Raw genomic sequence first — 11,495 nt, 5'->3', positions numbered from 1 at the left:
ATAACACCGGCCACCATGCCCCGCCCCTTTTTGCTTTGACTGACAGCTCTGAGCCCCGCCCCTCTCCGTGTCCTCGCTGCGGAAGAGTACTTCGAGGGGATAGGCCTGTAGAGACACCCCCCTCCCGGGCAGTAACAAGCGCCCGCTTGACTGGTGAGGAATGTACCAAGTTGGGTAAGCGGGGGGGGGGGGGGGGGGGGAGAGCACCTTAAAGAGAGGAGAAGCATTGGCAAGGGGCCCTTGCTGTGGCCATTGCGCTTCACGTGGACTTCACTGCCATGGCTCAGTGCTATGGAATCCTGGGAATTGTAGCTTTTTGAGGCACCTTGTAAATGCACCCAACTCCCATAATTGCACAGCACCCGGCCATAGCAGTTAAAGCAGTGTCAAGCTGGGTTAATTCTGCAGTGTAGATGATACACCCTCATTCTGAATCCAACACCAGGTGTTTTAAATCTGGTATTTACATGTCTTTAAAATAAATTGTGTGGCTGATCAGTGTTTAGTTGTTGTGAATGAAGTCATTCACTTGTTCCTTTCTGTCTCCCCCCTTATGTAGTTGATCTTTGAAAGATGTGTTGTAAAACAAATAGGTTTCTGCTGCTGTATGCGAGCCAGAAGGGCCAGGCACAGGCCATCGCTGAAGAAATTGAGCAGCAGGGAAAGGAGCATGGTTTTGAAGCTGATCTTCATTGCATCAGTGAGTCAGACAAGGTGAGAGTCCCAGTGCTTTCTTAGTTCCTATATACTAGACATGGGCAAACTTTGGCCCTCTTGAACTAAATTTTGTTGTTCGTCCCAACTAAAGTAGACCCATCAAATAATAATAATATCTTGCTTGCTGTGTCATACAACGTCGTTGTGTCAATATAATAATAATAATAAGATTGAACTTCAAAGACTGGCAGAAACCAGTGCAGGTGGTCCCGGTAGTGATCGGCACATTGGGTGCCATGCCAAAAGATCTCAGCCGGCATTTGGAAACAATAGACATTGACAAAATTACGGTCTGCCAACTGCAAAAGGCCACCCTACTGGGATCTGCACGCATCATCCGAAAATACATCACACAGTCCTAGACACTTAGGAATTGTTTGACTTGTGATTTTGTGATACGAAATCCAGCATATCTATCTTGTTTGCTGTGTCATACAATAAAATAATAATAATAACTATTTTCGTACCCCGCCTCCATCTCCCTGAAGGGACTCGGCATGGCTCACATGGGGCTAAGCCCAGGCAATTACAATAAAACAAAATGAAATACATACAAGACACACATCATCATCAAGTTAATAAAAATGCTTACACAGTAACATAGTAAAACAATAAAATAGTAACAATAATATAATAAAACATAGTATAAAAACAGTACAGGAATTAAACGAGATCGAACTTGGCCAAAGTGCAAGAGTGAAAATTATAAAACCCTTGGGTGAGGTAGATAGATATAGTGCTACATTTAGTGAGAAACTCGGGGTGGAATAAATAATGAGGTTATTCCCAACTGAGGGACAAAATAAAGTGCATCAGAAAAACAGATTGACACTGAGACGGGACCTGACATGGGGATTAGTTATTCATTCTTCAAAAGTACACCGGAAAAGCCAAGTTTTTAAACTTTTCCTAAAGGCTGACAGGGTGGGTGCTTGCCTATCTTGTTGGGGAACGAGTTCCAGAGCTGAGGGGCCACCACGGAGAAGGCCCTCTCCCTCATCCCCACAAGCCGCATTTGTGGTGGAGATGGGAGCAAGAGGAGGGCCTCCCGCGAAGATCGTATGAGATTGCGCAGGTTCGTAGGAGGAAATGCGATCACAAAGGATATCTGTGCCTTAAAAATTTGTTTTTTTTTCTTTTCAAATTTTAGTACAGCTTGATCAATGAAAAGGATCCAGTTGTCATTGTTATTTCTACTACTGGTACAGGAGAGCCACCAGACACAGCAATCAAGTTTGTTAAGGAAATTAATGACAAAACATTGCCTCAGGACTACTTCTCCCATTTGCGATATGGATTACTAGGTAACATGCATATGTTTGTAATAAACATGAAAGGATCTGTCAAAGATGTACATATTTGAGCAAACTGTTTCAGCATGACTGGAAGCAACCATGACAAGTAGCAATTTGGTTTTATGTAGCTCATATTGATTGAAGGTATGAATGAAATACCACATAGAATTAGGATGTTTTAAAGACTGATTTGACTGAACTGGAAAATTTGAATTCTAGTGGATTGGTTTCAAAACTCAACGAGTTTTGTGCCTTTTATTTGTTTTTTCCCCTGTATCTTCTATATGTGCACAATACATTAGAGAATGCCTTGATTTTTGCAAAGATAATTGAATAAGTGAGATGGGAAGTGGATGGCAAATGAATATGACTTCATTAGAGCCATATAACCAAAGGAAAAAAGATCAGTTTTCACATTTGATTATTTCACTAGATGTTAATTTGCCTATTGAAACAGCACACCAGTCAATTGAATCAGCATTGTTTCTTTATTGAAACAGCATGCAGGCAAAATAACAAGGTTTATTTGTAGTGTATACCTTCATTTGAATACTCTTTGTTTTCTGTTTCTAATGTGTTATTGGGCTTGTAAAGTCAGCTGGTGATGAATCTTCATGTGTTAATTTGGATATAGAGTTTATAGCCTTGAAAATAGTCTGATCAAGTGTTTGCCTGAATATGTGGGTCTAAAAATGAGGCATGGTTCACACAGTAGCCTATATATTCGTATCTGTGTCCATTTCACCCCTGGTTCTCAAATGGGGATATTGGGGGGAAAGTAACTGTGTGTGGCACTCTGCCCCATTCTCCTTTTCAGCCCTCACTTGTTCAGGTAAAAGCCTAAACATTACGTCTGTGGGTTTTTCCATCTACTTACCAATACTGTAGAAGGCTTAAACCCTTGTGCCAGCTGTACTGCTGACCTAAAGGTTGGGTTGCTGACCTGAAGGTTGCTGGTTTGAATCCATGAGACAGAATGAGCTCCCGTCTGTCAGCTGTAGCTTGCAGGCACATGAGAGAAGCTTCCCGGCAGGAGGGCAATACATCCGGGCGTCCCCAGGGCAACATCTCTGTAGACGGCCAATTCTCTCACACCAGAAGCAACTTGCAGTATATTCTCAAGTTGCTTCTGACATGATAAAAAACTTTTGCAATTTGTCAATGGGTTGGAAAAAATCTTTCTTCCAATGGGGCAGGGATGTGGAGAGGTGATATGATATGAGAAAGAGAAGGGAAGACAGAGAAGGGAATTTCTTCATTCCTTTCCTATATGTATGCATAGGATGGGCCCACCTGATTTCACTTCTCAAGCCAACTAAGGGATGTTTTTCTGGATGAGCGGCAACTGGCCAGGCTACCAGCATTGCAGTTGTCCTGAGGAGCCCATTTCAGAAGCAAAGTTTTTTCTTTACTTTTCTCTTCTCTTAACTACCTGGGTATTTCAGCAGTTGGATTAAGAGGGTGGGAAGCTTTGGTACAAAGCCACTTGGCTACTAAACCCTTTCTGTTAAGCTGATAACAAAACACGTTTAGATATTGCTGGGCTTTGTGGTATAATTCTAATTTGTGGTATAATTCTAATTTATTTTATTGAGTGTGGAATTTATCTTTTCTTTTCACATCAAGCTTGAACATAAATATATTCTGAAATTCCTTTTATTTGTATTTCTGTGTTATTTGTCTTTTCTCTTTCCTTGCTATTATTAGGTTTAGGAGACTCCGAATACACCTTCTTTTGCAATGGGGGGAAGATAGTGGACAGACGACTCCAAGAGCTTGGAGCACAGCGTTTTTGTGAGATGGGACAAGCTGATGATGCTGTAGGGTAAGGAAATACTACTCCCCAATCTAAATGCTTAGGGATAACTCTTTCCCCAAGCATTTAGATTCAGATTTCAGCCATGTGACAGAATTCATGGGGTAAAATTACTTCTGGTTGTTTTTCTGGATTAAATAATAATAATCATCATCATCATCATCATCATCATGTTATTTGTATGCTGCCACCATCTCTCAAAAAGGAATCTAGGCAGCTTATGGAACACATAAAAGTGCCATAAAATACATTAAAATACAGATAAATAATTCCATTGATATGTAACACAGCATGTTTACAGTTAGGAGAAGGATCTGCTGACCCATAGATCCTTTATTCACATGGTTAAGCAGAGAGTTAGAATAACCCTTTGTTATTCTTCACATTCTTCCAACCTATTATAGGTGAGGATTGCAAATGCAAGGTAGTTTCCCTTCTACCATCAGGAAATTTTCCAAAAATCAATTAATAGTGTTCAGACTGTTAGACCTAATCCTTTTGGGAGCAGGTGTTATAGCTCTAATTAAGGAAATTTAACTTAATAAACCTTGGCTGTTGTACTCCTACTGTATTCCTTTGCCTATTGGCCATGCAAGCTGCCAAGCAAGAAGCATCTCAATCAATTGAATGCAATTGCATTCTTTATTTTATTTTTGTCCTCCTGCTCCATAGACTCCCATATCTTAAGTTTCCAGAGAAGCTTAAAGCAGGAACAGATTTCTGTATTTCCTTTTATGCATAAGCAAAGAGGGCTTCTGACGTGTGAAGTTTCATTTTAATTCTAGTCACTGTATATTCTGATGGAGAAGATTTCTGGATTGTTCTTTTGAATATGCTTTTGTAACAGACCACTATAGTTCACTATTATGCTTAAATAATTAATTAATAATAGACTACTTATATTTATGCCAGTGTTTTCAATTTTTTTAAGTTCATTTTTTTCTTTGTTTCAGTTTGGAATTGGTGGTTGAACCATGGATTGCTAACCTTTGGGTTGCTCTCAATCAAGAATTTGCATCAAAAAAAGAAGACACAAACCACAATGAGAAGTCTGCATCTGTTTGTACCTGTACAGTTTCTAACTCGTGCATAGCTTCCAAAATAGAACATTTGAAAATAGAAGATTCAGAAGGGAAGACCAATATTTTATCAAAATCAAATGTTTACTCAGAACTTTCCACCCGAGTCTCTCAGCCTTCTCTTTCTCAATCAGTACCTCCACTTTCTCAGTCCACTCTTAATGTTCCTTCTTTACCTCCGGAATTCCTAGAGTTGACATTTCAGGAAAGCTCAGATCAGGTAATATCTTCCACAGTGAAAATATCCTATTTTGCTAGTTATGGCCAACCTTTCCTATTCACCCCCTCTTCTAATATTTCTGATGTTTTCTCTCCAGCACTCTCCTAAAGAAAATAATTAAATAAGGTCTTGGTGATCCAAAAAAGAGAACGATTTCAATTCATTAATTGGGTTGCTGTTAGTTTTCCAGGCTGTATGGCCATGTTCCATACAGCCCGGAAAACTCACAGCAGCCCAGTGATTCCTGCCATGATAGCCTTCAACAACGCAATTCATTAATTGTTTTACAAACATAATGTTATATTCTTAATGTATTTGCTTTTCCTTTCTGGGCCTTGTGCTTTGCAGTATTAGAGAGATGAATAGCATTTAAATATTTTTGAAGAGGGTCAAGCAAAGATGATCCCACTAGATTTAAACTCTGTGAATTCTTTTAAAAATCTGATTGAAAAGTATTTGCTAATTTCTTATGTTGATATCACTAAGGCTTTCTTTGGTGAGATCATCAAAGTACATTGAGACAGTTGCACATAATAGTTGTACAAATTTTGTATTTCTTACCTGAATCTAAACTTATGCCAGCTTGTTTTCAGGATCCTGGCCCACCTTGTGTTTCAGAGACCTCTGTTTTCCAAGTTCCTGTCATCAAGGCTGTTCAACTTACAACAGATGAAGCAATAAAAAAGACTTTGCTGCTAGAACTTGATATTTCTGTGAGTTTGATTTACTGTATTGTTTTTCTTACTTCTGACCTCTTGGAGTGGATGGTGATGATTAATGCAGTGTAAAAGTAAACATTTTGAGAAGTGTGCTTCCACCTTTAAGGATAATATTTTACAAGTGGGACTTGCAGTGTATGTGTGTATAGGATACACATGTTGTTGTTGTTGTTTATGTATACCCTGCCTTTCTCCCAACGGGGACTCAAGGTGGCTAACAATCCCACACTTTGGTCATAGTTTGGAATGCAGTGCACATTAAGGTAAAAAAAAAACAGATTAAAATATGAATACACTTAAATACTCTGTAAAACTCACAATTCCCTTCCCCCACATCTCAACCAACCACACTTCCCCAGTAGCATGCTCCAAAGGCCCTTTCTACACTGCCATATAATCCCGATTATCAAAGCAGATAATCCACATTATTTGTTTTGAAGTGGATCATATGAGTCTACACTGTAACATAATCCAGTTCAAAGCAGATAATCTGGATTTTATATGGCAGTTTAGAAGGGGTCTTATTCTTCCTGAAATGCCTGCTGGCAGAAGGTCCTGATGTATGTTTGTGTGTCTGCCTTTTCTCTAGGAAAAAGTGCTCAAAGCAGCCACAAATCAATCTAGGGATGTTTCACCTTGTCTGCATATAGGTTCACAGCTTATTGCTAACTATACTACAGTAGAGTCTCGCTTATCCAACAAACAGGCCGGCAGAACGTTGGATAAGCGAATATGTTGGATAATAAGGAGGGATTAAGGAAAAGCCTATTAAACATCAAATTATGTTATGATTTTACAAATTAAGCACCAAAACATCATGTTTTACAACAAATTGACAGAAAAAGCAGTTCAGTGCACAGTAACATTATGTAGTAATTACTGTATTTACAAATTTAGCATCAAAACATTGCTATGTATTGAAAACATTGACTACAAAAACACTGACTACTAAAAGGCAGACTGCATTGGATAATACAGAACATTGGATAAGCAAAGGTTGGAAAAGCAAGACTCTACTGTATTATTTAAACGTGTGTTTCATTTGTGTTTTTAAAACAGAAAACAACATTTAGCTATCAGCCTGGAGATGCTTTTAATGTAATTTGCCCCAATTATGCCAGTGAGGTTGATGAACTTCTCAATATCTTGGGCCTCCTTGAGAAGAAAGATTTCTTTGTGTGCTTGAAGGTTAAAGCAGGCACCAAAAAGAGAGGTAAGTCTTGCATATATACTAAGGATTTCATTGTATGTGATAAACGATCTTTCAGAATTCATATTTGCCTTTTGTTTGAAGGCCACAGATGCCGCTTCACAAACACTCAGGAGTTCTGTACAAATGCCATACATTTTAGCTCCTTTGGTTTGTGAATGTTTCTGTGGATAAGCTCAGACTCTAAACATAAACATGGTCTTTACAAGTTCATAATAGCTCAATATTCCTGATAAGCAGACGTAGCTCAGAAAATTTGGGATGTTTGATGCATTGAGAGCAATAGGATTCCTGATAAATGCAGTAAGTCCTGTTGAGAATAGGTAAATCTCAAATTTACGAGCAGTGGATTGTATGGATTTTTTGTTCGTCAATAAAAAAACAAACCAACAATACTAATGGACTTTCATTTATTTCCATTCTTGTTGGGTTTTGTTACTGATGTGACTGGTTTTTATGGGGGTGGGGGCTATTCATTTTAAAACTAATGCATATAAATAGTTCAGATATGGCCACCTTGAGTACGAAGTTTGGAGACATTTTGCCTTATTCTTGTCCTTATTTACAGCACTGTACATATTTACTCAAAAGGAAACTATGTATGCTCAAGTTGAGTACAATGGGGTTTATTCCTTAGTAACTGTGCTAATAACTTTGAGTGCGATTTCCTGCTTCTTGGCAGGGGGTTGGACTGGATGGCCCATGAGGTCTTTTCCAACTCTGTGACTCTATGAACTGTAGCTTTAATCTAATTTTTATGTGCTTGGATTTGCCTAATTGCTCCGTTTATTGAAAGGAAATTCTTTACAATTCCTTCTTGATCTCATTGGAATGTTCCTGTCTTCAATCATTTGGTGTTTATCTACCAATTTTGGATACAAAGCTCTCCACCCCTGAATTAAGACCGATTTATATAAATAGCTCTGATCTGGTACTAATTGTGGTGAAAGGAGTCAATGTTTATTTTTCTCTGTTATAATGCTTATAGGCTACTTCTGCTTTTATTTTGTTAACCAGTTTCTAATTTGTAAGGGCACCTGCCCCTTTCCCCTATGATTACTAACAAACAGCTGCTTTCTCCCTAATTATAAAGTCTCTCCTGGAGTTCATCGTAAATTGTAACACTAAACATGTTAGTATGCCATATTGCTCAGTAACAGGGAAACTGACATCTGGGTGCTCGATCCTTTCTTTTTCAGCCTTATATGTTGTCAGAATTTATCAGAAAATGTATATTTTTATAAATAGGTTTAATATTATATTTTCTATTGATATTTTTAAATGTGCTAACTACAAGATTTGTTCCATATACATGAAGGAAGAATTTCATGCTGCATTTTCATTGGTGGCTGTCATCCATATTTGCTCTCTCTCCACCCCCCAGTCATCACTATAGCTGGAGATAAAAAGCTATAGCTTTAACAATAGAATTTATCCTTTAAAACCAAGCACTGTCTTTGTAAGCAAAACTGCTTCCTTGCGATAATGTCTGGATGATTTAATCTATTTGCAAACATAGTCAATTGGGAACATGCACTTTTGTGAAAATTGCTCTTAAAGGTAGAACACTATCCTGTGGACCTCTTCACACGTAGCTAAAATTGGCAACATGCGCTGGTTTAGCCCCGGTCATCCACGGAACCCACTGGCTCCCATCCGACGCCACTGCCGTGGCTCCGTGGGTGAAGGAGGACAGAACCAGTGTGTGCCGCCACCAGGGCAACATGGGAGGTCTCTCGTGTTGCTATTGGAATCCGTGGGGGAAAATGCACACTCCACATGTGCTCCATGCTTCCCCCATCTGATTTCCTTCAACTGGAGCTGGGCATGGGGCACCAGGTTCCCCAGACCCCCACCCCTCAAAGCAGAGCACCCCCAGTGGCTGTGTGACAAGGTCATAAAATCCAAATTCAATGAGGGAAAGCTGGCCTTCATCTCAGGAGCTGGTCAACACTTCTTTAATGGTGTGCATTGACTTCCTCTGTATCGTTCCTGGAAACTCACCAGTAATCATCAACTGGTGGCTTGGGGACTAGCACCAGTTTGCGAGCACCATTTTGAGTAACATTCTTTGAAAGACACTCAGCTCTTGGGTTGTAGTGAGAAAGCTGCCTTTCAAAAGAGCTTCCTTAAAGTTTCTTTGAATAATCAATTTTATAATGAGGAATCCTGTGGTTTTCCAGATTGAAAACTCCAGCTCTACAGCATGCTTGAGTCTTCTAGGATCTAGCATTACAATTAAACCCTGAGTAATTATATAGAGGAGCAGATCCACTCTGTTCTCACTGTTAATGCATTTCTTTTTCTTTTAAACAGGAGCAACATTGCCACAGCATGTACCTGAAAAGAGCACTGTGAAATTCATTCTGACATGGTGTCTAGAAATAAGAGCAGTTGTCAAAAAGGTTCCTTTTCTCTTTTCATATAATGATATTTTTCATCAACATTGACTAGCGACCATTTTGGGTAGATTGTAAGAGCTTATTTCTGTACAGCTTTGCAGCATAGTACCTACCTTTGTGTGATTCAAGTCTATCTTCACAGTAGTAAGGGCTGGAGCCAGTAACTATGTGTCAGCAGTGTATTTACCTGCACCTTGCTGGTCCCAATATTGCCTGCACTTTCTGTCCCCATATATTTTTGACTGAAGTTGAGAGGAGTACATTCTCATCAATATTCCTCCTATTATTTCTGCTGAACAGAACAAAATCATAGAAAAAACTTTTTAAGAGAGCCTGTTGTCTTACTGCAAGCCACTTAACCAAGGTGAACTACAAACAATCTCAAGCTTTCTTTACATTTAATTATTCCTACCTGATATTGCTCAGGTTATTTGAAAAAGTCAAATTTTAATTGTACAAAATGCGTAAGGTTGTGGATTAACTACAACTGACATCATGCCAGGTTAAGCCTGAGAAACCTCATCAGTACTTAAAGTTTGTTATGTTGGGCAAGTTTACTTTAGATGCATCATCGGTGGGGTTTGGTGTGCTCTCTGGCTGTAGGGTAAAGTACAACTCCCACTATGGCCAGTCAGTCCCCTGAAACCACTCCAGTAGGTTGATTTAGTCATAGGGGTACTGTGTTCCAAGTTTGGTCCAGGCCAATCATAGAATCATAGAATCATAGAATAGTAGAGTTGGAAGAGACCACATGGGCCATCTAGTCCAACACCCTGCTAAGAAGCAGGAAATCGCATTCAAAGCACCCCAATCATCAGTGAAGGTCACAATTTATCTGGTTGTGGGTGAACTACAACTCCCAGAAAAAAAGGTCTGTTCCCCCCAAACCCCTCCAGTAATAAAATATCAGTTATGTGTGCCAAGTTTGGTCCAGATCTATTGGTATTTGGATTCACAGTGCTCTCTGAATTTAGGTGAATTACAACTCTGGCAAATCAAGGCAAATTTTCCTCAAAGATCTCCACTATTTTTTGCTGGTCATGAGGGCTCTGTGTGCCAAGTTTGGTCCAATTCCATCTTTGGTGGAGTTCAGAGTGCTCATTGATTGTAGGTGAACTATACATCCCAGTACCTACAACTCCACAATGTTCAGGACAATTCCTCTCAAAACCCACCAGTATTAAAATTTGGGCATATCGGGTATGCATGCCAAGGTTGGTCCAGATCCATCATTGTTTGGGTTCATGGTGCGCTTTGGATGTCGGTGAGCTACAACCCCTCCAAAGACCTCCAGTATTTTTTGTTGGTCATGGGGCTTCTGTGTGCCAAATTAGTTCCAAGTCCATCGTTGGGGTTCAGATTATGCTTAGATTGCAGGTGAACTATACATCCCAGTACCCACAACTCTGATAAATCATGGTGAATTCTCCCCAAACCTCTCCAGTATGTTCAGTTGCTGATCAATTCCTCTATTTGCTGTTTGCCATTGAAAATAATAGGAAAAGGTTATGGGAGAGGCAGTGGGCGGGGTCATGCAAACAGAGAGAGTCTGTTTCTTAAGAGTACTATATTGGAAAATATCTAATAAAATGTTTTTAAACATGGGAGGAGACAGTAGACTAAGAGGGGCCTAGAAGGAAATTTTCTGTAGGTGACTATAGCAGCCATTGAACCTACTATTTGTTTCAATCCATACAGGCTTCTTGCTATGAAGGACCAGTACTTCAAATACCCTTTCTAAACCTTTTTTCTAAGGGCCCTTTCACATAGCACTATATCCCAGAATATCAAGGCAGAAAATCCCACAGTATCTGCTTTGAACTGGGTTATCTGATTCCACACTGCCATGTATTCCAGTTCAAAGCAGATAATGTGGGATTTTATTCAGCTGTGTGGAAGTGGCCTAAGATTCATAGAATTCTTACCACCTTTGGTTAACTAATACAACACAGTGTTCAGTTAGATGTGATCATAGTTATTGAATGTTATTTTTAAATGTAGACCTCTAGATGGCAGCAGTAAACAGCCCTGTGAAAG

The 11,495-nt window shown here is 39.4% G+C and overlaps 1 protein-coding gene across 5 annotated transcripts in view; it reads left to right on the top strand.

Annotated features, from left to right (window-relative positions):
* The first annotated feature begins 21 nt into the window (after positions 1-21).
* mtrr (5-methyltetrahydrofolate-homocysteine methyltransferase reductase) overlaps positions 22-11,495 on the top strand; it is a 30,027-nt gene continuing 18,553 nt past the window's right edge. For 2 of the 5 annotated variants that reach the window (XR_010005285.1, XM_003220073.4), the window contains exons 1-8: positions 22-153; positions 560-714; positions 1,868-2,021; positions 3,720-3,837; positions 4,782-5,127; positions 5,721-5,840; positions 6,906-7,059; positions 9,373-9,461. Coding sequence is in view for 4 of the 5 variants with exons in the window: in XM_003220073.4 (XP_003220121.1) it covers positions 574-714; positions 1,868-2,021; positions 3,720-3,837; positions 4,782-5,127; positions 5,721-5,840; positions 6,906-7,059; positions 9,373-9,461 (1,122 nt within the window). In the remaining variant the exon portion in view is untranslated. Of the gene's footprint in view, positions 175-233; positions 460-559; positions 715-1,867; positions 2,022-3,719; positions 3,838-4,781; positions 5,128-5,720; positions 5,841-6,905; positions 7,060-9,372; positions 9,462-11,495 lie in introns of those variants that run through there. The other 3 variants (XM_008109107.3, XM_008109106.3, XM_062977933.1) reach the window with 3 other exon arrangements.

The sequence above is a fragment of the Anolis carolinensis genome, chromosome 4 (assembly GCF_035594765.1).
Source record: "Anolis carolinensis isolate JA03-04 chromosome 4, rAnoCar3.1.pri, whole genome shotgun sequence".
In the NCBI taxonomy this organism is placed as follows: Eukaryota; Metazoa; Chordata; class Lepidosauria; order Squamata; family Dactyloidae; genus Anolis; species Anolis carolinensis.
The sequence above is the reverse complement of the archived record's forward strand: the minus strand, read 5'-3'. Positions and strand labels throughout refer to the sequence as shown.